A 27,427-nucleotide genomic window follows, 5' to 3' on the forward strand; every position below is an offset into this window, starting at 1 on the left:
GATAGCAGGATGGGTGCAGGGTGTGTCTCTGAGGAGGGTGCTAGTGTGAACATTCTCCATGCAGAGAAATAAAAAGGTATTTTACAAAGGAGCAGAGAACAGCAAGTGTCTCTTAGCTGCTGGCAGGGACAGGGAAGCACAGTCGTTTGAGAACAGGTGACCTGCCCGTGCCTGAATCCTTGTGCTTGGTTCAGTGTTCAAAGAAAGGTCCCTGTTCCACCAGGGGGGATCGTTCCCCCGTGCCATCAGGGATATCCAGCAGCCACATTTGCAAACCCTGGGCCCGAGCACGGACCCAGCAGGGCCCGTCCATGCCTGGCTCAGGGCTATGCTGAGCACAGCTGTGAGTGCTGGCACACCCCGAGCTCCGCTGAACCGAACCCGCCACGGCCCAAGGCTGAGCTGAGCCCGGGGGATCTGCAGCTGGAGCTGGGCCCAGAGCAGGCTGCAGACGGGAGCTTGCCTATATTTTTAATAAAAGGCAGATGATCTGTGCGTGGCAGTGCCAAGGAGTGCCCCCCTCCCTGAGAGCAGTCAGCAGCTCTGCTCGCTGCTCACAGGACACCATGGGCTCACACAGGAGTTCAAAGGTGCAGGTGTGTCATCAGCCCCTCTCCTTCTGCATCCAGAGCAGAAGCAAATAGTTGAGCGAGATCAGAAAAGCTGATAATTCCTCCTCCTCCCCTTTTACCACCTGCTGTTTTCTTCCTGAGTATCTGGCCTCAAAGAATTACTGAAATTAAATATAGCGATTCAGGGTGCCCATTGTTGCCTGCTCTGTAATGTGCTGGAGTGGCACCTTTGTATTCATCCAGCCATCCCCATCTCCTCAGATGTGCTGCTCACACAATAGTTATTGTTGTAGAAGGGACCTGGAATGAGCTCTTGCATTATTCACTTCATTTATTTTGATACAATATTTGGAGCCACTTCATTAAATTCTCTTACAATGTCCTGACATTTTTTTTTCCCCCAGTCTCCTTGCCAATGCCTGGCTCCTACAGATAATGTAGCACCAACAATATGGGGTGTGGGGAGGTGGAGGAATAGACTTGTTTTCTACAGAATGGGATAGCTATGAATTATTTAACTTGACTTACTAGACTGAGAATTCCCTCCTTTCCAGTCTCCCCCCCCCCCCCAAAAAAAAAAAAGTACAACTAGTTTGAAACACTTTATTTGTGGGTAGTAGATATGGGCAGTAAATACTCAGCACAATTAAGTGTTGAACAAATCAAAAAGCCTTCAGCTTTACAGCCAGTGTGGGGAATGCAGGAGATAGGACATATAAACACCTATTTACTACCACAGAAAAAGGAACCACAGTCTCTCTCTCCTTTCAGCCTTTTCATAGATGCAACAGATCAGTCTCGTGAATAATTTTATTTTTTTTTTCTTTTTAATGTTCTGAATGCTGTGATGTGAGGAGGGACTGGTGGAATGCAGACTCTCCAGCTGCTCAGGGACTGCTGTTTTCCTGGCATTGGAGAATTTCTGGGAGCTGCCAGGGATGTCAGGGGAACTTCCCTCCAGGTGTGGCTTGCAAATCTCCCCAAGGGAAGGGATGGCCTGTGGCTCAGCAGGTTCAAACTCTGCAGTGGGCAGGATGGATGCTGAAGAACTGATTTTCCTATAATGGAGTTCATAAAATGAACCCACTGCAATTATTCCTAGATTAGGTTTGTTTTTTTTTTTTCAGGATTTCTATCCTGTCTTCTTATAACAGTTCACACAGGATTTAAGATGCAAATGCATAAGGGCTCCCCTCCACTTGCCATTTGGAGCAGTTTTGTGGGACTATCCCTGGCAGTGAAGCCCTGCAGTGGAGAAGTAGACCCTCAACTCTTGTGGCATTTAAGCCAGAGGAGCTGAGGAAACTTTGGCCCAGACTGAAAAAAACTGCTTCATGCAACATCCTTAGAACCTTTGGGACAGCTACTGTAAATATGAGCCAGAAAGAACTAATTGTGGCGATGAGAGAGGCGAAGACTTGATTATTTATTATGTCCTGTGGTAGTGGCATTAATAAAAGCTTGTCATTTCCATATGCATATCTTTGGCACTGCAGAGAAGCATCTGGCCACTGCAGCACCCCAGAGCTGGGGGTGCATGGTCTCCTCCCAGCCTTTGGAGTAGCCCTTCTGCAGCAGCATAAATCTCCCTCCGTGACAGAGCAGAGCTGCCCAGACAAAGGCAGCCAAAACTCTTTTTCATCCTAATTGCTCCACGGCCTGTTCCTCCTGCGAAAAGTGCCTTTGCTGAAATATTGCAGTGGCCATAAATTTTGCATGTGTTGGGAGAGTAGTGTGATTATTTGGCTGTTTAGAGTGTATTTGCCCCTAAATGCAGAGCACAGTTGATAGGTGAACCTGGTGTGATGATTCATTGATTGCCTTTAGTCAAGGGGCTGAGGCAGCTCTTTGGAAGCACTTTAACAGCAGATTCCTTTTAAAGGTCAGTATTAATTATCTGCCTTCCTGGTGGTGCTGGGAGGGCTTGGGGATTGCCTTTTTTTCCTGGAGTCCCCTGGAAGAAATGTCTGGCTGGGTGGCACTGGTGGGTTGGTTGTCACTGGCAGCGTTACTTGGGGACAGCTCAGGGGGGACAGCACTGATGATAAACCAGAGCCCCTCCTGGCAAGGGCTGGAGAGGGAGGGCCTGATCACCTTTAGAGCTCTAACCAGTACGTGACAGAAAAGACAGGAAAGCATCTGCTGGTTTCTCTTCCATTTTTTTGGAGGCTGGTGTTGCATTTCACTTCTCTTAATTGACGTTTCAGCATCTCGTGCTGTGCCTTTGGGTAGTCTGTCATGATCACAGGGGCTTTTATTTGTGCTGCCAAAACAGTAATAATTTGTGCCTGGGTTCTGTTCCTTCCTTTAAGCATCCCTGTTGCTCGGATCTGAGCTCTTGGGCTGCTGCTGTGGCCGTGCAAAGCAAGGGGAAGTTTCAGCTCCTCAAGTCTTGTTTTGCTCTGTGGCTGGTTTGTTGGGGTGGGTTTTTTTGAGTTTTTTCCCTTATAGAAACGAGTATTCAATATAAAATAAAATGCTTTGGTTTGGAGAATGTCTTACGAGAAATATTCCACACATTTCGGAGGGTTGGGCGTGTTTTATGCCTTTTAAATAACTAAGTAAAGCTGGATTAAAAGGCTTCATTTGCAACTGTTCAAATTAACTTTTTCTGCAGGAAATAATAGAGGTGGGTGTTTAAGACTACTATTTTATGCTTTCTTTGTAAGTGAATTAATCATGCACATGTTAGTTTAATTCAGTTTAAATTACCATAGAGGGACTAGGAAAGGGCAAATAAGGAACACAGCCTGTGTTCGCAGCCTCCAAAGGGAGCTCTATTTCCAATGGGCAATTTGTTATGTTAATACACTGACATTTAAATATTTGGTGTGAAAGAGGAAAAAGAACATTTCACTGGCTGCAGCATAAACTGGTTTTTGAGTCATTCATAATCTTTAGGTAAAAGTCAATGAAACATCTTACTGGAAAGCAGAGGTTCACGGGACAAAAAGTTCTGCTCCTGACTGAAATAGAGTGTCCCATCAACATCAACACGGAGCAATATTCCACAGAGCTTTTCCCTGTGTGACAATAATATTAATTATTCAAGCGGCAGGTGAAATTGGAGTATGTGCAGTATCACTGCCTTGCAGCTCCCCGCTTTGTCAGAGCCCTGTGAGCTGTTTTCTTACACATTCCCTCTGTGCTCCCCAGCCCGCCGCGATCGGGCTGATTCGTGCCCGGAGCATCTCCCATCGCTCCACGTGCTCCAAAACCGCCACCACAGCGAACAGCTGTTCCCACAGCCCCGGTGACACCTCTGCCCACTGAGACAGGGACGGGAGAGCCGCTCTGCTTTGTGCCCAGGGAACGACGAGCAAGTGCAGCCTTGGGGACAACGCGGGGACACAAAAAACCCCATCTAGGCTGGGTCCTCTGCGGGGGTGGCAGCTTAACGGGGGTGGGGGAAGCACCCACTCAGCATTTGCTGCTAATTTCTATTTTAATTGCACTTGCCTTTTTTGATTTGGGGAATATCTCTCTTTCAATTAATACCGAAAAGTGCAATGCTTTCCACTGGACTCCTGCCCGGAACAGACTAGTTTTTTAAGTATGTAGTTTTTTTTTTTTTTTCCTTATTACTTTTAATTATTTTTTTTAATGACTACCACAATGGTTACTGGTTTAGTCCTTTTTTTTCCTTGTGAAGCCATAGCCCTCATCGCTGTTATTAGTACCCTCCAGCTCCGTGCTGACATTCACAATCAAAATTAGCTTTTATTACCATATCTTTTTGATGAGTTTGGTTTTAGTCTAGTTGTTTTTTTTTTTAACAGAGTTGAAAAACAGACTTCAGGTTGATAAACAGACTTACAAGGCCTCTGACAACACCCCTGTGAGCTGCAGGTCCAGCTCTGAGGGTGCAGAGCCAGGTTGTGAGTCTTCATCACAGACAGGTGGGTTTTGTGTTCTTAAAGCCTGTTGGGAAGTTAATTCTTCTCTGATTTTTGAGCTGCCATGCTCAGGTTAGTGGCCCTGCACTGATGAACTGGAGGGACAACTTGGTCCCAAGCAGCTTCCTGGGAAGTGGAACTGATGTGCACGTGTGGAGTGAGGAGCTGGCTGACAGTCCCGGCTCAGGGAGAGCAGGTGGGGAAGCCAAAGTCCTCAAAGCCCATCCTGCTGCGTGGCTGGGCTGGATTCTCAGCCTCTGGGCAGGTAACTGGGCAGGAAAAAAGAGTGAAACGTTTCCAGAAGTGTAGGACTCTTGTCTTCCTCTTTGCGCCGGCTCAGGAACCGGGGGAGGATTCAGGGAAGGGAACGATTAAAAGATCAGAAAACACCTCAGAGAGAGGGGGAGAGTCCAAGAGCACAATCCAGACCGTGTACCAAAGGGAGTTTGGGTGCTGCTTTGATCACAACCCTTAAGTGCTGAGGTGGTGAACAGGAATTTGAACAGACTCTTTAATCCGTAGGCGGAAATGCGACCATCAGGGCACAAAGCTGTGGCTGTACAAGTGTAGAACCAGAAACAGGTTTCTTGTAGCGAGGGAACAAGTCACCAAGGATTGCAACAGGTTTATTGCTGGTGTGTTTAGATGTGTCTCTGTAAGCAATGTTCTGGTTCAGGTGCTGAATGCCCACAGGGCTGGATGCAGGAGCTGGAAGGCTCTGTACTGCCTAAATTTGAATTGCATGACCATGGTGCTTTCTTTTGGTCTCAAAATAATAAATGGGCAATCTCTGGGTAAGGTGTCTGTAGAAGAAAAAAAGGGGGGGGGGCAAAAATTAATGTTCTCAGCTCTTATGCAGGTTTAATTCCTTTGAACAGAAACTGTGGTAATTTTAAGGTACGCTAAGGACTGGTTTTAATGTGATGCAAGTTCACGGACTGCAGTTCTGTTATTTCCCATTTCATTGAAGTTAACTGAGAATATGTTTTGAACTGTGTGTTGTTCATTCCCCATGGAAAGGCCCTACATTGAGTTCCCCGGAGTACTGAATCCCCACAGACCCCACTGAGTGACAAATCCTTCACAACAAAGTCCTAATTTTAGCTCCACCGGAGCACATCTGAGTGGTGTTACCTGCAGGTTCCTTCTGGGTTTCAGCATCACTGTGTCTGAGTGTAGCCCATGCTGCAGCCAAAACTGGACTCATGGCTCACAAACGCTAGTCCAGAGTCTTAAACGTGGCTTTATTCCTCATTTTGGAGTGAACCAAAATAAACCCCACAAAATACCTTTATTTTGGAGTAACCCACTCCAGTCTGGCAGTAGTTATTTTTCTACAGAATTATATTTTCTTGCTAGATGGCTGGTCTTTCAGAATATTCCCTTAACCTTTGTTTTGTTGGGGGCTTTAATTTGGTATCAGGGCTGGAAACTCATATTGCCACTCTCTGCTTTTAATCTGAGTCAAGCAGTGGTGATGGGACGCCGTGTTTTGAATAATTCTGCGTGTTTTTTTACTAGAATACTGAGTCACAGCCTTAACCTTCCCAGGAGTTCATGGCAGTTGCAGCTGAGCTATTTGACTAAAATATTATTTTTACCAGCTATTTGAAAGTGCTGCAGCAATCTGATTTATCCTCATTGTCAGCGTGTGTTTGTTTAGTCTTTCAGACAAAATGAACTTACCATTCATTCGGCACTAATGCCAAGGGAACTATTGTATTCCAGAATAATGGGGCATAATATGCAGTAAAACATGGGTGTTTTGCTCATGCAGTTGCATATACACACAATGGAAATTATTTGGTGGCTTAGGGTGTTAATCTGCTTCCTCTGTGAATGGAACTTGCAGTTTCTGTATCAGCCCAGTTATCCCCAATCCACGGACGAGGTTGGTGTGTCCAAGGCCAGAGATGGAGCCTTTTGCTCTTGAGTTATATGATGAGTGTTGCCACAAACAAATGACATGTATTTGTCTCTTTTTTTTCTGCAAAGCCTGTATTCCTCTGAATTTCCTGCTGGCCTGAATAATGGCAGGGAACTAAAGCGAGGGAACATCCCAATCCTCAGTTTTGAAGCAGTGTTTAGAGTTCAGTGCCCAGTCTGTGCCACAGAGGCCTGATTTCAGAGGGGAAAATGTGGGGTCAATATTTTTAACAAAACCAGTGGAAGATGGGAATTCCAGTGAAAATCAGGCCCTGGTGCCTCAGAACTCTGTTTGAGCCTGGCATCTATTTGGTATTCTGCACTCCCCAAATCTGAGCTCAGAGTCTAAGACATTGCATCCTACCAAAATGTCTTTGCAAATCTTATTCACTTTAATAATGTTTTTTGGTTTTTTTTTTTTTACATTTCTTAAAAAGATGCTGCAAGTTGTTGAAAATGTAGTTTTCACTTCTTGTATATATGGATACCCAATCTCACATAAGCCTCATTGCAATTGAATTTTAACACTGACATAACAACATTTGACTTTTCTCATTTGAAGTAAAACCTGTTATTTCAGACTACTGGGCAGAGTTTTTCTAACCCTGGAACATGCTGCAGGTAAAACTAGCAATAAGCAAATGGAAAAGCAGGGAAAACATCACCAGCACATCCTCATTACTGCATTTATGTGAAGGGGTTTGTCTGTTTTTCTGCCTCCCAACAGATGAAGCAACAAGGCCTTATTTAAAACAAGTTTCTCTGGCTCAGTCTTCAATGGCTCAAAGTTAATGCCCCAAGGGATAATCTGACTTATTTTCTCTTATTCTCTCAAGCAGAGATGCTGCACAAATCTCTCCCGCTGGTTCAGCCGGATTCCCAAATTTTCCCAGGAAAACTCTTACATTTAAAGCCTCCCCAGCGCACACAAGGGTGCACCTGATTTTGCTGTTCTGGGCAGGCACCTTCTCCAGCTGTAAACCCTTCTGACAGGAATAATTATAGTGCTGGGGGGGACTTTTGGCCTTACCAAAAATAGATGGGAGGAGGGAGACATGCACTTACAGGCGACACTGGGAAGGGGGAGAACGGCATCTATGCTGTGTGACAGCTTCTGAAAGAGCATCACAGAAGTGCTGGCTTCATCTCTAGGCTTTTTTTTTTTTTTTCGCTTCCCATGATTAAATTTCTGTCTTCCCAGAAATCCTCCGGTATAAGGACACGTTAATGGAAGTCCTGGCGTGCACGTTATTTGTTTGTGCGACAACCGTGGTGGGGTAGGAGAGGAGGTTTTTCATCAGCTGATCCGGCGTGGCACCTTGGGGAGGTGCCAATAAATACGTCTTGACTCCTCCACACACCTGAACTGTGCAAAGGCAGGGGTGGAAACGGTTTTGTGACTCCAGCCGGCTGCAGAGATGCCTCCCGGCAAAATCCGGGCTCGGCAGGCGGGAGGATAAAGGACAAAAGTAGCTTAAGCGTGGAACAATGTTACCTGAGCTCGCTGGCTGGGAAAGCCTCCCCCGTGTGAGCTTCAACACGTCTGGATGTTTTATTCAAACTAATGCCATGCAGGAACAAAATGTTTTAAGAGAGGAGGGGCAGAAAAATGATCTCATTAAGCTACAGAAAAGTAACTCGAAAGGATGGAAGATGCAGTAGGTAACCAGATGCAGAATTCCCCAGGGACACCTTGGAGCATTTCCCAAGGCTACAGCGATGAGAGATGTAATCAGTAAGAAACAGTAAACACGAACCTGAGGCTGAGCTACAGGCTTTGTGAAAGACTTTAAACCTGTTCAGAACAGAATCATTACTAGGGTCATACTGAGATGAAAAAGAGAATGAAATGGTGTTAAAAGATGATGAATATTCAGAGCATGTAATACTAATGTTCTCCTGTTCCAGAAAATGATTATTAAATTTTTCCAGTGCATCTTACTTTGCTGAACTTTCACACAGAAAAAGATGCAACTTTTTTCTCAAACCTATTTTTAGAAGGAAAAAAAATAAAACTTGGGAAGCAGCTGTGAGGGATGGCAAAGGCCACGCTCCGAGGATATAAGCTTTTGATATATTGCTGGAGTTAAATTAAAGATTTGGTAACTCATTTCACTTCATTAAAGCCACTAAAATAACAGTGCAACTTTTCAATGGCGGGGGATTAATTTTTGAAGCGCTACAGGGGCATTTAGTTTCAATAAATGATGTAACTTGATTGAAGCAGACAAATGAAATAAGTGACCTCCATCTAGCAAGGTTATAGTTGTAACTGGACTTATGTCTTAAGCAGATTTGTGCTGGAGTACACAAGAATGGGAATTGCAGTGTAAGAAGCACATTAAAATATTATAAAAGGGGTGACATGGCTTGCTCCTGGAGCAGGAAGGGTTAAAGGGCACTGCAGGGGTGTTTTAAATGCTGTTTCAGGTCAGGTATCCACAACTAGGACTTCTCAGTAACCAGATGCTCTCCGCTCTTCTAATTAAAATGTATTGTTTAATTTTAAACAAATGGTTTAAATTAGCCTAATGGTAATGCTCTAGGGGAAATGAATTTCTAGAATCATTTTTCAGGCCCTGGACAAAACAAATGCTGGCCTACATTTTTTGGAAAGGATGAGAGGTTTCAAGTGCCCTCAATATTTGATACCTAAAATAGATGTCATAGGAATGGCGTGGAATGGTTACTTGATGAAAACACGGTTCATTTAGAGAGAATTAAATTGCAGATGATTATCCATCCCTTTAGAAAATGTAGATTGGTTTTTTAAAAATTAGGAATCTTGGTTTTCTATTAGTTTGCTCTTCTACTGGTGACTGTAAGTCTTTTTATTTTAACAAGTAGATCCTTTCCTCTAAAATCCTAAATACAATGAAGGCTGTGGAAGATCAAGACTTTCCTTTGTCTGTGTCAGGCAGAATTAAAGGTGGCATCAAGGATTACTGGGACATGGAAAAGTCTGTAGGGACCTGCTCTTACCATGAGGTTTAAGTTTCAAACGTTAAAGGAACTGGGCTGGGACCAACCAGACAGAGGAGGGTGGAAGTGAAATAAATTCTAGAGTGATGAAATTACTTTGGACAACTTAATGAAAAAAAAAATGCTCAGATCCCACTGAGCCATTAAATGACTGAATTCCACATGGAAGCACCCATCTCCTCTGACAAGCCTTTGACAAAACTGTTTCTTTATTTTCATGGGGAATGATTCCTGACCCCAAGATTAAAGAGACTGAGGGGAGAAAGGCACGGAACGAGTTATGAGCCCAACAGGCAGGAGAAAATACGTTGAAAAAGAAGACTGAAGTGCTTGTGCATTCATTAAACCTAAAGGGAGCACTTGCAGGTGTTTGGGTTGCTTAATACTCAGACTAAATTGATGGTAAATGATTTTCAGAAGGGGCACAAACACTTTTAAACCTTCCAATACACAATTTTTAACATTTTCCTTTTGACAATTGTCTTTTAAGTCCTGATATATCAAGAGGATAAGAGCAAACCATCAAAACTAACTTCACCAAGCAACTGCCTTCTGCCAATCTGGAGCTCTGAGGTTCTGCAGAATGGAAATGCCAATGGTCAGCAGCCCAAAAATGGGGAGATTTAACTCAGTATGGGCATCCTTAGGGCACGCACTGGGTGGGTCTGCAGTGGGAATGTAGAAACCAGCTCTAAAAAAAAATTGGCCTAGCTATGCTTTAGGGCTAATTAAAATGAAATCCTAATTCAGGAGCTCTTGTTCCACACACCACAGGCTCCAGTGGGGTTTTGTCAAACGCTTCCAAATTGTCTCCAGTTCTGTGCTAATCGTGCCAAGAAAGGAAACACAGAGTAGTACCCACTGTACAGGTCCACTGCTTTCATTCAGTTCCCCTGGATTCAATGGCAGAATTAATTGCAAAATAAAATGCATGTAATTGGATTAATTAACAGTACATTTCAAGGTCCTGAAATACAGAATTAGCCGTGGGGGTAAAAGGCACAGTGTAGGTTTTTCCGGCAAACAGAACAAGTGCTATTTTTGGAGCTGTATCTGCATCTCATGGAGGTGTGCCTTGCTTAGAAAGCTGCTGGGGTAGGAATGGGGCTCTGAAGGGGGAAGATAAATACTGTAATTAGGGCTGCAGGACAACAAAAGGATTATTCTTACCTATAAAATCATTTGAGTGAAGTTGCAGCAAAGATAATTATACCCAAAATCGCTTGCATGGGTCTAATATTTTCCTTACAAGGACTTACAAGACTCATTGAATATTTATAGGCCTGGAACATAAGACTGGGTGGAATTTAAAAACATAAATCCAATATCACAATTTATGATGATGAAATTCCCTGCAGTTGGTGCCCCAACCTTTTAGCCTTCATGGACAGGCTTCCCGTGGCAGAGCAGGAGCCCATGTGATAAATGATACCAGAACTGAATGCCCTTGATTGATGAACACTGCCTCGTTTGACAACTGTACAACAGTCCTGAGGGCTCAACTCACCACTATTTTGGTTGTTTTTCCCTTTTTTTTTTTCCCCCCTCCTTATTGCATCTGTTGCAGAAAGTGCTGTTTGTGCTTCTGGTGTGGTTATCGCATGCAAATGAGCATGCTGTTTCCCAGATGCAGATTTCATATTTATAGATTAAATACAGCCCCCCCACCCCCCCAAAAAAAAATCGTATGTTAATTGCATTCTGAGGGATGTAGCAGAATTTCTCACTCGAACATATTTTGTTTTGCTGGAAATAATAGCACAAATTCCAGATCAATGTATTTATAGTTGAAGCTGGGTGATAATCTAGTTTGCAGTGGCCAAAAGAGACCCAGCAATGCCATGAGAGGCATCACTGCTCACTGGAGAGGTCCAAGGAAATCAGGCTCCTTCTGATGCAGCAACCTCACAGGCTGATTCAGCTGCAGGTTTGGAATCTCTTCAGGGGTAGATGTTTGGCTGGTGGCTTTCAAACCGAGAATGAGCAGAGCTGCACTTACATCCCAGCATGGCAAAGGACTCACCAGAAGCATGCAGGAAAAATGTGCTCCAAAGGGAGTGCAGCAACTCCTGGATTTCAAATCAGGCCAGTTTTGCCCTTGAGGATTGAGTTATTAAAGGCAATGCTGAGCAGGGGCCCATCACAGAGCAAGGAGGGAAATTTTGGAGAAGTCAACACGCAACATCCAAATTACTTTTTTGTTTACTGCACCACACTGCTGCAAAACATCAAAAATAAAGAGGAAAGCTTAAAATACACAGTCAACATCATTATTACAAAGAAAAGTCTGACACGACAGCCACTCAAATCAATAGGAAACATTTCACTGGCTCTCCCTGGGGGCAGCATCGAGCCTACACAAAGCAAACAGTTTCCTAATAACAAGTAGTTATAACTATGACCCTTATTTTATTTTCTCTAGATGTAAGTCCTTTGATGACCAATTATGTATTCAAAGATATGTCCATAATCACTGGGCTGGCAGGGATGATTAGGATGGACTTTAAGCAGAGAGAAGTCTCACTTTAAAACAGTCTGCTGCAGTATATTACAATATATCCTGAAAAGCCACAAATGGAGACAAACACTACCAAAATACCCAGTAAATTGAAAACACCTTTCTCCTCCCCCCTTCATCTCTTTTTATAGCTCTCATAAATATTTTAGTAAATAAGTTAATCACAGAGGTACCAAAGGAACTGGCAAACTAAGAGGTAGTTTACGTAACAAAGCGTCTCTGCCTGCGAGCTCCTCTCGCTGCTGTGGGAGCTCTGGAGACGTGGAACACGAGCTGCTGTGCCAACCTCCCTGCTCTGGTCCCAGGAACCCAGGGAAAATGCAGACACAGGACTGTTTGGCCGCATCAGCTCACCTGAAAGCCACACAGGTGCTCAGAAAACAGGCCCTGCACTCCTCATTTTCCCCAAGCAACAGCTCTCTGGTTGCTTTTTGGTCCCCTGGTCACTGTGCGGTCAACAGAGGTAAAGTTTTCATCTTGATAATTTAATACTCTGTTTGTATAATATCAGCTTTATGAACATGTGTGTGAAGCACACCTGAGTAGGTTCAGACTGGTGTAATTGGAAAACAAACTGCTGCTGCAGTTTGGTTGGGATGCAGCACGATCAGGACACTCCTCTCTGTGTGAGCTCTGCTGTCTGCACAAATCAGCCCCCCTCTGAGGCCCCACAACAACAAAAATTCGGCATCTGCTCAAGGCGTGTATTTCTCCTAATGATCTTCCAGAATGATCCTGGTCTGTGCTGAACTGGCACACCAGGGACAGTGTGCTCAGTCAGACACGTCTGAGAGTTTGAAGTAGCAGCAACTCCTGTGATCTTGGTATGTTTGAATAGAATAATAATGCGTGTCTTACTATCTCTTCTAACAAGAACCCAAGAGAAACCCAAACCTAATTACAGATCCATCATTAAAGTGCTCTACATAGGCTGCTGCCTATCAGCTGGACTCATGCAATTCACTGGAGCCTTAGGACAAGATTCTGGTAGGTTTTCCTTTCACTTTCCCAGGAATGATGTTTCTTCATGTAGTCTTTGGCCCTCGTTATAATTTCTTTTTCCATGATGGGGTCATTCATCAGACTCTTGGACAGCGCAACAAACTCCTAAAAATGAGAAAGAAAATAATAAATTGAAATTCCTTGAAAAAAAAATCTAATGATTCTGAAATACCTGGTACCTGTATCTTGATTTTGGTAAAGCACTTCCAAGTGTCAGCCAATATGTGAAGCTGTTCAGAGTCATTTTCAAGGTCAAGTGCCATAACTTATTTATAAAGAATGACCAATAAATAATTCTTATTTTACACAGCCCACCAACTAAAGCAATTAAAGACAATCCCAAGGATGTTAAGACAAATGAGCAACAAATTTAATGACACAAAAACTGTTTGCCTACCCACCTGTTAGAAAATCAGACTGGTTATAAATTAATCACCTGGTCTGCAGGGAGGATAATTGGCATCAGATGTTTGATCTCAGCTCACCTACACTTAGAGCTCATTGCTACTGTGACATCTTCAGTTAATGTTATGATAAGACTAAAGAACTCACTATAGAAACGTGGTCACAGTGTAGAGATAAGAGCAGGTACAGAGCAGCAAGATCTTCTGCAGGGGCTGCACCTGGGCAGTGACAGATCCAGCAGGGTAAGCCAAACAAACTCTTCCAAAAAAGCTATGTATTTCCTTTAACTCCACTGGGCAAAATACTCGACCTCACACATTACAGCTACTCCTTTGTCTGTTCCTCTGCCACTCTCGTTTAGTTCTAGGGAAGAGAAATTGTGAACTTCAAATACGTGAAAGGAGATTTGATGTCTGAACTAATCTATTCTGAGCAGCTGGTCTAATTTTCTAGCAAGAGACAACTTCCAATGCTTCAGCTTGATTACAAATGTGCTCAGATCTGCGCAAAATAGTGCCTTGGTTCAGCTCAGGAAAGCAGACAGCTCTTGTGTCAATGGGAAATTAGGATAATGCATTACTACACAACTGGTAGTGAAGATCAGTGCATAGGAACATGGGGGACAAAAAGTATGGAAGAAAGAGACACATTATTTACACAATCTGTCAGCTGTGAAAGGAAATATCACAGATAAGATAGGAGTCCATCTCAACAAACACCAGGTGAAGTACCAAACTATACCTGAAAACCTAAATACACAGTGTATAAATATCTACAGAGATATAAAATCTTTGGTTAGCACAGAATCAGTTTTGCTGTTGCATAGCCACTGACGGCTGTACATAAAACATAACTGTAATGTGACCCCTGGGAAACACTGATACAGGAAATCATGTTGAACACAGGATAATCACTGCTTTGACTCTCCCTGACAAGACAAACTATCAGGACAAGCATCACTGCCACGAAGTTTAAACAGTCAGGGATGCAGAGCAGTTCTGTTGAAAGGTTTGTAATTAGGTAGTAGAATAAGGAGATTTTCATACAGGCACGTTCACAATAACCTCTTACTCCACCCAAAGTCAGTGCTGCTTGTAATCTTTGCTGTGGCCACAGAGCACTGGGAGAGCAGCCTCTGGAACAGCCACGAGGGCCACGTGGTTGGTGTCCAGCCTGCTGTGCATCCACAGCTGCCCTGCACGTGCTGCTTTAACTGGTGTGCTCAGTTCCTTACTGGGAACCTCTGGGGTCCCAGTAAGGGGATTTTTTTGGGAGACAGTCCCTAAAGGAGACAGGAGCACCTGAGGCTGTGTCTGTCAGACACTGCAGATACAGCAACTCCATCTTCAGACACAATTCCTCCCCTTCCTCCTCAGCTGCCAAGAATACAGAACAGGGAAGGTGGGAAAGTCTTACATGACTTATGCTGGCTTCATCCAATTGCCTGTATAATCACAGTAATAAATACTGTTCACACCGAACCACATTCCAAGTTTAATTTTATGCTCCTGTGGAGGATTTTATTTAAAGTAATGTTTAAAACTAATTTATGTAAATTACCTAAGAACAGAAGCAGCAATGTAACATTTCTTGACAGGTAGTCCTATTAGCATTCTTTTAAAATGTGGCTATAGAGGACAAAAACTTGGAAACATGGAAATGATAGAAGAAATGAGATCCTTATTCATAGTTACAATACTTAAGGCTGGGGATAATTTCAGGGAAAAAATGCCAAACGGAGTCCAAAGCACAAAATCCGAGAAAGTGAAGGCGAGAGAGAGAAAAAGCAAATGGAAAAATACCAGGAGACAGAGAATAAGGACTTCTCAGCTTCATCCCTACTCCTTCCACTAATCCAATGTGACCACCTACAAGTCACTTGCAATCTGACTGGAAGCCACTGTGACTTATCTGGGTTTTGCCTCGTACCCTTGGAGCAGCTGGCTTAGCTTGTTTTCAGGTTTGCATGCTCAGCTTTGCATTGCAATAACTTCATTTTTCAGGTGTCTCCCTTAACTACAAGTGACTTGCATTTCAGTTGTAGTTTTTTTGTGGTGAGTCTGAGGAATGGGCTCCCGCTTGCAGACAGTCAGACATTCAGAATTCCGAGCTCTTCCAGAAAATCCAGCATTTCGTTGTGCTTTTCTGGAAGCCTATGATACATGAAGTAACGACAGGGAGGTAACGTGTCTCTATCAGCTGTTGTGCTGGGCAAGTGATATTTGCACAAATATTTATGCACCCTCGTATTTTGCTGTAGGAGGGAAATGAGCTTCAGTTTTGGTGCGAGAGGAGAAAAATGCACAAATTTCTTTTCAAGTATCAAACGTAAGAGTATGCACTTCAGCAGCCAAAATTAAGGAGGGGACATGCATGCTAACTTACTGCTTGGGGACCATCAGTATTTCTAATAAGCCTTTATTCACATACAGAAATGGGTATAATATATATAAATGCGACAGCAAAACACGGTGTAAATTTGAGCCTTGTTAGTTATGCACAACCCAGAAAAACTGGGGAGAGGATCATCTTCTGTACATCCAGAACTGCTCTTACATCTGCCCTTTTCATGGGAAGTACTCCACCACAAACACAGGCATTTTCCCCCATAATACAGTTTTCTCCTGGTAAATTGACCAATCATCCTTAAAGAAAATGTCACCTTCTCTACATAGTACCCACAATAAATTCTGTATAATATTCTGCAGAGACACAGAAATACAGGTATCCAGGAGATAAAGCTGGAAAATGAGTGCACTGAGTAAAAAGAATGAATAATTCCTCAATTACCACGAGAGCTGCACCGGTGCCGCAGCTCACACGTAATGTAAGAAGATGCACGGTTAATATATTATTTATATAATGAAAGCAAGTCTGCAATTAAACCATCTCCTATCAGCTTCATCAGATAAAAGAGCATGATTTTTAAACAACAGAGAGTCACCCGAGGGAAGGCAAACTCCAGGTGTAAACCCAGAACAGCGACAGATCTACCTGGGGGCAGGCAGAGCTCCGGGGTCACTCCCCAGGGCAAAGGGCCAGCGTGTCTGGGGGAGGCTGAGCAGTGAGTGCCAAAACCTGAAAATTAGTCAGTTCAGAGTGAAGGTTCAAAGCTCTAAAACTTGGGCTTGAAGGCCTGGTGGAAATGGCACTGCCCCGTGTTCAGCAGAGGAAAGCAATGCACCTTCAGTGTATTCCTGCATGCCCCCAGTCGAGCTGTGGTTCCCTTTTACCACTTCAAAAGTTGTCCCTGCTAACAGCAGTGTGTCCCTCTCTCAACTTCTGTTCCTGCTTGGCCCCTCTCTCACTGCCTTTAAAGTTTATTTACTTCCTTCTGTTTATTTAGGTCCTTCTGAGAGCTTTTACAGACATTGAACATCTAATTTAACTTAGGATGCTGAATAACTCTTTGTGTCATCCCTTTTAACGTGGTTTTGCATTATTTATTGCCCTATTCTTATCTCTCACTTATTTTTTATTTCAAGTTCCATTAACTCAGTGTCAAATATTCCATAAACTTGCAAATTCAAGTAGCAGCAGGATCAAACCATGATTTAAAAGTAACATGCACAGTAATGTTCCCAAATGATGGAGTGTAAAGGACAAAAGATTCCAGAGCTTTCACTTTCACATGGACTATTTCCATCTCAGTGTTGGCTTCAGTGACTGGCAAGGCTTTTGCTATTTCCAGTCAAATGCAAATGGTTAACCATGACTGCAGTTAGACACAACATTTCCTGCTTTCCTGTAAGCCACAAAAGCTCGATTCCAGCAAGACTGAAAGAAGAAAGCCAACAGCACTCCCCATTTAAAACAATTCTCATTGCATAATGGTCAATTAATATCCCTCTGATTTAGCTTTCAAAAGATAACAGGCACAATTGCTCAGATCAAAAAGTGAACTGTTCTGAAAAGCTTTCCCTCCTCAGATCAGAAACAACTTGAAAATAAGCACTCCTTTCTACTCCTGGGCTGTGATCCAGTCTGTATCTTCACAGCCAGAAAGGATCCACCAAACTCGGCAGTGAACATTTCTTCTCTAGTCTTTGGTGGTCCAGACTTTTCAAGCCAGAGACAGACATTCCTGAGCACCTGGACGCTGTTCTAACCTCTCTGTAGACTTACAGGCATTTCCCTCCCCAACCTGATGCATGTGAGGGTACAGAAGAAAAGAGGCTTAAGATGTCAAAGTAATCAGAGTGACTAAACCCCCAAAAACCTTCTTACCAGAACACGTTTTCCAATCCCCATTCACTCAGAGTGAATCTTCCAGGGCATTCAAAGTGCCATGGGCAGGGTGTTCCTTCTTGCCAACAATTAAAATGTGTGGCAGAATTCAACACTGTAAGTTTTCTAACTTAATTGCCTTTCTTTGATCTCATGTAACTCTTAACCTCTGACAGACTGTGTGCAGTGGTTTAGAGACTGCGTTGGATATGGTTTGGGGAGATAAGGAACAAGAGTAAATGGCTACTTTATCATTAAAACCATGAGTGGTGATGATTGGCATTCTGAGCTCCTCTCTGCAAGAAGAAAGTTTTTCGACAACTCCACAGTGGGACTGGGGCATTATCCTGAAAACAAGTATTTTCCTGACCCTTTTGCAAAATAGAGCATTTGACACTAATGAAGGTATTTTATTAACTGAGATAGAGTTGCTGTTTCCCAGAGGACTTTGTTGACTCCAGTACAAATATTACCTAGGAGTGTGCTATTACTTGTGGTAATGCAAGTTACCATCTTCACCCAAAAAGAGCTTCTGTGGGCTGTTGAGACAGAATAACAGCAAAAAGGGGGTCAAAAAGCAGCAGTAGAAGGGGGGGTTCTGATCCTTGGCATAGCACAGTGCAGAGGTGGGAGCTCAGGCAGAAAGGGTTCACAGAAACTAAGATTACAGACACTAAGACATTTACAGCCTGTGACTCTAGTTCTGATACAAAACACAGTCCTTCAGTCCTTAGCCATTTGTACAGAGTCACTGATGTCACTGGGACTACTCCTGTGCTCGAAACTGCACTTTCCTCTCAGTGAAATACAGAGCATATTTTCAATTGATCTTGAATTCCAAATAAACCCGTGGAATGTGGGATGCTTGGAGATCGCAGAAGAGGCTGCTTACAAGGATGTATGATGAAGCTAATTGGGTCTGGGATGAATAATGTATTTGAATTCCAAGCCAAATTGCAGCCAACGTGTTGAGGGAAACAACAGAATGTCCCAGCATCAATATCAGGAGAGCTCTCAGTCTGTTGTTCCACGGGATCACATGTCCTGGAAGTTTTGAAGGAGCATATGGGAGTCCATGGATTTTTTTTTTCAGGGAATACATGTACAAATGTTTTATAAATAGCTTTACATCTCAACCTCCACTAGCCTGGAAGTGCCCCATTTCCAAAGGATGTTGCAAGAAGTGGGAACATTTCCACAACAAGATAAATTCCAGAAGTTATCAAAGAAATATTTCTTTTTTTTTGTAGAAATCATTGGAATCATTGAATATTCCAGAACAAATAAACAAAACCACCGTTGCAAGAATTTTTCTATCAAGAAAAACCTCCAAAACTAACCAAGAGGATTCATCTTCCTGAAACACAACTTAATAGGATGCATTAATCCCACACACCACAAAGTAAATAAATATGATACCTTTTCTACTTTGCAAAATCATCAAGTGGACTATTCTAGTATGTTTTTTTAAATCTTGACTTGGATAAAATACTGAGGGAATCTGTGGCTGAACGTCTTCTTCCAGAGCATCTATGAATATGGAACAGCAAAGCCCCAGTGCAGGAAAATCCAGTGAAATGAAAATTTCCAGCATTTAAATACGGGTAGTGCTCCCTCTCTCCCACCTCTTACTTATCTTCACAGAAACTTCATCTGAATACTTTACTTAATTCTCATGATTAATTTTTCTGACTGAGCAGTATCTTGCACCTAAGAATGCATTATATTAACACTTCCTGCTAGAAACTACTGAAAATGTATTGTTTCAAACGTCAGGCTCCTCGGTCTCCTCTGGTGAGCCACAGCTTGTCTGATGCGAGTTTGCATTTCATTTGTTACCTGAAGGCAAACCCAACAAATCCAGAGCAACTCTTCCAGGGTTTGGTTATGGAGCCTTCAAGCTCCAGTGCAACAGGTGGCTGGCAGCTCTGAGCAGCACAAACCTTCAGCAAGGCTGACACCTAGTCTGAGTTCACTGAACTGCAAAGGAACGGGAGGCAGCAGGAATGGGAGAATCTCAGGAAAACTGCTGAGAGGAAAAGCCAAGTGTCCAGACAGGCACAGGCGTGGAACAGAAAGTAAACCTCATCTTTGGAAGGGCGAGGTCTAAGGATTCCTTGCTTCCTTACCTGGGGATTTGAAAACAGCAGTCCTGTTTCCTTATGTTTTATTATGGCTGCATTCCCTGGAATGTTCCTTGCCAGCACTGGAACTTCTAAATCCATTGCCTAGAGGAATGTAAAAGGAAGAAACAACAGTTGGTAAGGATTTGGGGATTTTGACGTGCTGACGGCGGCAATCTTAAAATTAAAAGTAGAAACAACAAATCAAACTTCTCTCCCATCTCTCCAATTTTTTAACTGAAAAATACCACGTCTAAGGTGATCTCCTATATGGAACTTCTTTGAAATATTTTGTTTCTGTTAGTCTTGTAGCTTTGAACATATTATCAGAAGCAATCAATGCAGGAAGTCAATGGATAGCTGCTTCATCAGTTATTCTTTTCCACCTCAAAGTATGCAGTTTGTTTCCCTCTGGAAGCCATGAACATATGGCATGCTTTAGGAGGATAAAATTAAAGTTCAGCTCAAAGGTTGTCAGTGGAACTCTTTCCCTTTTTGAGCATGGATGAGAAGGTTAGTTCCTAGCACAACAACAAGTGAAGTATCTGTTCTCTTGTTCCATTAAAACAAATCTTTCACAGATTTTCTAGAACACGCAGAATTCCAGAGATGTGGGCGGTTCAACAACAGTGAAGGGGATCCTGGACAGGAAGAAAGGAAAGCACGTGTGGGTTCTCAACATGCAGCATTTCAAGTTGCCTGCAGAATCAGCATCCATTCCAAGCCAGGAAACCATTCCCAACAGACCCAATGCCTGGGCACCTTCAAAAACACAGCTTAGATTTTTAAGTCCCTCAAACCCTGGCCACTCAACTCTTGTTACTCATGCGTATCCTGACGCGAAGCTTTAATTGCTATCGATGAATTGGGAAGTCTTGAGATGCACTGACTGTAAAATCAGAAATATTCTTATTGTACAATTACCACGGTGTCAAATGGGAAAGAAATTCACTCCCCCAAATCTTCAATCTGCTTCATACTGATTCCCTGTCACTCCAGAGCGAATGCATTTTTAATTGCTGTCATTACACTCCTGGATGAGGAGCAATTTTGCCTCAGCCTACAGAGCAAGAAAACAAAATTCCAAGCAGAAAATGATGCTTTTTGTATAGTTTGGACAAACTTGAGGACAAAAATACCCTGGCTGCTAATGTACAGGACCGATTATGTTTTGAACAGGGAGGGACTGCTGGGACGTGGCAACATAATTTAGTAACTTAAAATATCCAAGAAAGACACTGTTTAAATCACCACTCTAGATGTATTTACTCTGGACATAGCAATTCCATAGTCCTTCTGGCACAAACACCTGCTTTGCAGCAGTTAGCTCTAAAAATAATAATAATAATAATAATAATAATCCTTAATGATATAACCTGTTCTACACTTTGCATCAGGAAATACTGGATTAGCTGGAGGTAATTCAGACAGATTCATGAAGTGAATATAAGCCAGAATAAATTAGAAATATAAGGAGAAGGGGAAGGGAAGCTGTACCTAATGGTGAGGTTGCTGGCACAGCACTGCTGTACTGCAGGTTAGATTGGGCTGCAGCACACAGTTAAAAAATTGTCTCAAGATATATTAATTTGCTCCTGGTTTTGAAAGCTACCCTGCTGATGATTGATTGAAGTTGAACAGTAAATTTATATTTCATTTTCTGTAATTTCTGAACTCTAAAAGGAAAGACATTTGTTCTGTCTCATGGACTTGGAGGGTAGTAACTGCTACATAAGAAAACTTTCAGGTCTCAAAACACACAGGTACCAATGAATTATAGCTACTGAAAGACAGAACAGATGGCCAAATACTTTAGATGCTGGGCTGCCTTTACACCAGCTAGCCTTAAACAAATGGATTGGGCTGTAAATAATTACTGTATGAAGTGGCTTAGAATTTAATTTAGATACTTAGTCTATTTTTAAGCAGTAAAAAGAATCATTTGCATTGTTGAAAATATGTATAATTTACTGACCTAGGTTCCAGAAATAATAGCATAAAATAACATTTTAGTCCATTGCCCATCTGTTTTGTTCCATTATTCTGACTGCAAATGTGTTTTACTGCTATTGCAGAAGGAGGAAGGGTGTAAATTTTAGCTGGGGAAGCTTGTTACCCAATAAGCACGTCCAACCAGCAGTATAAGGACAAGAGAGTAAAGACAGAGTTTATTTACTACTTTGTCTTCTGGACTGGCCCTCATTTTTTTCCTTCTGGCCTCTGCATTTTTCTGTTGGCTCTTCAATTTTACTGCTTTACAATGTGCCTTAATTTTTATTTTTATTTTTTTAATTTTTATAATTTTCCATGGTTTTTATTCCAGACTACTAGGGCTGTACTTCACATGTTGTCCAAGCCTGGATTTTGCCTCAGAGCATAACAATCTGTCCAACTTCCTTTTCTAAGATGATTTTTTTAAATTTTAATTAATTTCTTTTTGGTAAAAGCATAACAATCTAATGATTGTTACAACAGTAGCAACACTCCTGAGAGCACAGAAAAAGTGCCCCAGTAAAATGGTGCTGGAACCTAAACCTTTTTCTTACCAGCTACACAGGGAACATATAAACCTTTCTTTTTTCACCACCACGTGCCCAGAAACGTGCAAAACTCCTGAGCTCTCTGAGGAAGGGATGTATTTTTTGTGTTTGCAATAATGTTTGTTTTCTTCAAATGCCAAACAGAAAATAGATCAGTTACGGCAAAATCTCTGACGTATCAGTATGAGCTGACAAAATAATTAGTTATGCCTTTTAGTTCTTTCATACCTTAAGGCAGGTTGAAATAGATATGATTATATATTTATCTAATTTATCTATTATATATTTATCTCATACTAAAATTCTGTTTGCAGATTCATGCCCTTGTTAAATGCTGAGCTTTGAAGAGAATGAAAGTTGCATTTCCAAAGTTAAGCCTTTTATCTCCAGCCTAGGACCAGGAGATTTTTATAGACAGTTTTCTGCCTCATTATTTAACAAGATCTTAGCAGATGGCCCTTTCTGTTGCTGGCCATCTCAAGAAAAAACTTCACCTTATTAGACTGACACTTCCTCTGAGAGATTTTTACAGCAGGGTGTTTTATAAGCATGTCATCAAATCCCACTGTCTGACTGTCTGTAAACAGACACACAAATCCCAAACCCTTATAACTTTAGCAGCAGAATTCAAACAGGGACTAAAATTCTGAGGGACTAAAAAGCTCCAGGTATTTTCTCAAGAGATGATAGCTTAAGACCTAATCCTGCTTGTAGAAGATTTGACTCAGCTGGAACTGGGGCTCTTGTCTCACCAGACCTGTGCCATGACTGTTGGACTTCCCTTCCTAAAATGGCAGGTACCACTTTGCCCCTGTAACTCATTTATCTGCCAGCTCTTGTTGTCCCTGTTCCATGACTTCCAGGATGAGCTCCCAGTTATGAGTTGACAGCTCAGAGATGAGTTTGCCTTTCCTTCACTATTCAACAGCAAGGCAATACAGGACTGAGGCTGGTGGAAAGCAGCAGGTCATATTTATGCTTATGGATTTTCCTGGAGGAAATATTCCACCTCAGAGTACTGGAGATTGCATTTTGTCTTCAACACGTGATTATGCATGAACACAAACCAAACATGACTATGGGGTTTGACATTATTCCACTGAGGTAATAACAGAAGAAGGGAGAGCAGGATCTTTTCTTTTTATGGAAAAGATATCATGTACAAGGGCACAGCTAACAGTCTACTACAGGACAAATCTTGCATTTAGAAGAAAGAATTTAATTTTTCCACTGTGGTCAATGGCCAGTTAATTTAGCATGTTTAACTGTTAAACTCAGACTAGGATTTCAAGGCAGATTAAATGTCAATGAACTTTGTTCAGGAGGAGACAGTTCCTTAACTTCTTCTCCGAGTCACTGGCTCAGTTGTGCACTGTGTTGGTAACTCCATTTTATCTCAACTACCAAGCACACAAAATTTGTCTCACCCGTCACCCTGGGAAGTTTGGAAATGTCATAGTCAATAGCAATTGCTGTTACAGAGTCCTGTTGCTGTGAAAGAGCATCTGATTCCACCTCTGAGCACTGGCATTTTAGAAAGGACATACACAGTTGCTATCTTACCATCCTCTGGCTTTCCTAATTCTTACAGTGCTCACTTGGTTCCTACTTAGGAAGACTTACAGCTGTGTGGAACGAAAGCATGCTGGAAATGCAACTTAGAAACAGAAAGAGGAGATCCATTCTGTGATCTTCTGAGATTATGATGAACCAACACTCAGCACTCACCAAAATACACAGAATAGTAAAAGGCATCTGCCCAAAGAACTTCCACTTTAAGTACACTTACTACTTTTCTGAGAAAACATTTAATACTAAGGAGTGCCCTACTTTGACAGGTATGAAATAAAACTGGTTATTAATTTTCGATACTGATGGCAAAAAAATTAACTGAGCGTGTCATTCATTCATTAATCATTTTGGAATTAAACAACCAAATACAGCTCTTAGATTGCTTTTTGAAAGGATGGAAAAATAAATGAAAGTCCATTCTGGCAACATTATAAGGAAGTGGATGTTGAATCAAGCACGGTGACAACCCCAGTAAATCAGAATGATTTCTACATCTCAGGTCTGTATTGTTAATTTAACAGGACTGATAAAATTACATTCTGTCCTTTAAAAATAAATAGACAAAGCATAAAAAACTTCCAGTTGAAGGGAAGAAAACCTTAAATGCTAACACTTGCAAAAAGAAGTAGTTTAGTTTTGTCTTCACTAGCCATAGATGTTGACACACCTTTCCAGTGATAAAAGAAGATTTCAGATCCGCTGTAACCTCATGAATAACCTCACAACTAAGGTGCAGTTACCTCCAGAATGGCAGCAGACATCCCTTCTGAAATGGAGCTGTTCACCACGGCAAAGCACCTCTTCATAGCAGCGTGGAGATCATCCTGGGGCAGCTCCTGCAATAAATGTACTCCAGGTGCCCTGCAAACCAAATGCACACCAGCAGGAACCTCCCTGAGAACGGGTTCCCACACTGTTACTCAGACAGAGAGCTGTGGTGTGTGTGATTATTTGTACAGATGTGATTTTAAAAGCTGGGCAGCTTTCCTTCAGCAAACAGAAGGTTGGATGGCAACTTCTCACCTTTTAACTTTTTCCTTAACTTCGCTGGTAAAAAGCGGGTCGACCTAGAAAGGAGCACATACAGAGGATCATGGCACCGTTTTAAGCACTGAACACCTGGAGGAGAAAACCAAATTCTAGCACATTTTTTAACTCAAATACCTAAATGGGTGAATGTGCTGAGGTTTAAAATCGTACCACAGAGCTGCAACTGGGTGGGTACCTTAGGCTCTTCAAACCAACCCTCTCGTGAGCGATTGACAGGTGGAATGCCCAGCCCAGTGTGCACTGACAGGTCCCTTCTGCACCTCTGGGTGACTCCTCAGCTCAGCTCAGGAGGGTCTGTCTCATCTCCCCTGACATCCCTTGGCTGCTGTTCCAATCAGAGCTCGACCTATTCCACATGAGTGACTGTTCTCAGACGACTCTGGTTTGACAACTCCCTGTCTGAGTGAGCACCTGATGCGCCAAGTGAGGTTCCCTCGTTCCCTCCGTGTACTGAGTAAGCAAGGAGAGGAAAGGAAGGAACCCTTCAGGCTTCAGTTAACTCAGGAAGCAATCTGGGTATAAACCAAGACAATGCTATTGCAATAAATGCTGTGCACTGACAGAAACAGTTGTTTGGAAACTAATAAACACAGAATCCTAAAACATTAAAAAGTTGTCTAAGCTGGGCAATTAACTCCAGTAGGTTTATTTACAAAGCTTAACTACGTCTGCTATTTTCATTTAGCATGATTAAAAGAAACAAAAAGGACTTGAAAATCCTTAAGCAGACACGAAGAACAGAACTAGACTTTATTAAGGCTGACTGATTATATTAGTGTAATATATGTTAGCTTGCAGCAGTTGCAAGACTGGGAATAATGACTTTTTTTTTTTTTTAAATGTATGTTAATATTTTGGGTTTGGTTGGGGTTTTTTTCCAGATCACGAGACAGACAGCACTCACAAAGCAATTTAGAAAACTCTTCTGGTAAAAAGCCAGAAGTTATTTTATAGCTATGATTGTGTATTTTGAACATGAGATTAATTATTGAACACAAAATTAATTATTTCATGGAAAAAGGGCTTCATAAATTAAAAGATTCAAGCGAATCACTTGCAATAAGGAATGAATTCCTACTGAAGAAAAAAAAAATAAAAGGCTTGCATAACAGCTTCAAAAAGTATTTTTGGTAACAGCAGGGGAAAAAAGTCGAGTGCCCTTTCCTGAAGCACTACCTGATCCTGGCAACAGAGTACAGATCTATAGACCCACAGATTAAACCAGTATGTCCTGTCACAGGTTCCTTGGATATTTCACAGTGAACTTCACAATTGCTATTTCTATCTAAATCTATTTTCAGCTTTTTCCCCAAAGTATTATTTTGATGCTGAGTTCCTCTCATGAGGAACTACACTCTATTTCCATTAAAATCGATGGAGTACTTGCAAGTGATTTGAGGACCAGTGGGATTTGGTCTTTTGTTCCTGTACCATTAGAAGGATCAGAAAAACCACAGCCTGTGACTCATAAAAGTTGTATGACATTAATTCCTATTCTGTCTCCTTCAGTGGAAGCCAAGAAGTTGCCATCTGCCTCATAGACAGAGCAATCCTTTAAGCTGTATTCTTCTATTGGTAAATATTCCAAGAATCCTGGCCTGAATACGAGAATTCAGCTAAAATATGACTTTCAGGAGGGGGGGTAGCGATGAGTTGGAGAAGTGATCCCCCTGAGCTACATTTAGGAATTCGAGGGGGCACAGTTACCTAACCACAGGCTCAATATAACAGCAATTAGATACAACATAAGCTGTTCAGTAAGTTGGAAGAGCACTCAGAAGACGTGAACACTTTCCAGAGCCAAGTGGCTATGGCAGGATGCCGAGGAACTCAGCACGGGCTCTAAAAAAGCTACTGAAAAGAATGTTATTTCCACCCAATATGCCTCCCTCAACCATTTTTTTTCTACAGGTAGCGGGTTTTTTTGCCACATTTTATTTTGTAAGCAGGTAAATGTGATCATCAGTTACCTAGCATTTGTTAAAACATCATCGATCCAGAGGCACAGCCTTCAAAGAGCTGCAAATTTCATCAATTTATCAGAGATCAGAGGAAAGCAGCTCCTGTTATGTGAGCAGTTTCTATCAGAACAGATGAGATAAGATGACACATGGAAAGGGAGTGGGCACACAGCAGGAAACCACACTGAACAGGTCCAGATATGCCAGTAAGGAAGTTTTTACTCTCCTGACAGGCAAAGAAACATCCAAGGTGTGTTTGACAGTGCAAGAAGTCCCAGATCAAAGGCTGTACGTAGATGAAGGGGCCTGTTAAGCACAGAGCCTCCCCATGATCAAAACCTAGCAAATCTTTCATAAACACACAACATCAAAAATGCTGCCATATAAAAATTAGCTCAGACAGAAATAATGGACCAGGAACATCTTCTTTATAATGCTGGGATTCTCGACTTTGAAGGGAAAAAGAGGTCTTAGCACACTGAAAGTTCTGTCAGAATTATCACCTGGAGTAGTAAGAGTGAAGAGCTTCAGGAATCTGCAAACATATTCAAGACAGAGAGGAAGGAGTTGCTCAGTTCCTTGGGTTTGTGAGGTTTTGGCAACATCACTGTGCAAGGAATCAGCAGCAATGTTTACCTGATTGATTGTCGAAT

At 42.2% G+C, this 27,427-nt stretch overlaps 1 protein-coding gene across 4 annotated transcripts in view; it reads right to left on the minus strand.

The window, feature by feature from the left end:
* Window positions 1-12,518: 12,518 nt before the first annotated feature.
* Window positions 12,519-27,427, minus strand: part of GLT1D1 (glycosyltransferase 1 domain containing 1) — a 41,323-nt gene continuing 26,414 nt past the window's right edge. For 2 of the 4 annotated variants that reach the window (XM_027891018.1, XM_027891015.1), the window contains exons 9-12: window positions 24,787-24,830; window positions 24,504-24,624; window positions 19,658-19,756; window positions 12,519-13,001 (exon numbers count right to left, since the gene is read on the minus strand). In XM_027891018.1, the coding sequence (XP_027746819.1) occupies window positions 12,855-13,001; window positions 19,658-19,756; window positions 24,504-24,624; window positions 24,787-24,830 (411 nt within the window). In that variant the 3' untranslated portion in view covers window positions 12,519-12,854. Of the gene's footprint in view, window positions 13,002-18,748; window positions 19,509-19,657; window positions 19,757-24,503; window positions 24,625-24,786; window positions 24,831-27,427 lie in introns of those variants that run through there. The other 2 variants (XM_027891016.1, XM_027891017.1) reach the window with 2 other exon arrangements.

Source organism: Empidonax traillii, unplaced genomic scaffold (assembly GCF_003031625.1).
Source record: "Empidonax traillii isolate 1590-97213 ecotype Southwest subspecies unplaced genomic scaffold, ASM303162v1 scaffold308:size980311, whole genome shotgun sequence".
NCBI classification, from domain to species: Eukaryota; Metazoa; Chordata; class Aves; order Passeriformes; family Tyrannidae; genus Empidonax; species Empidonax traillii.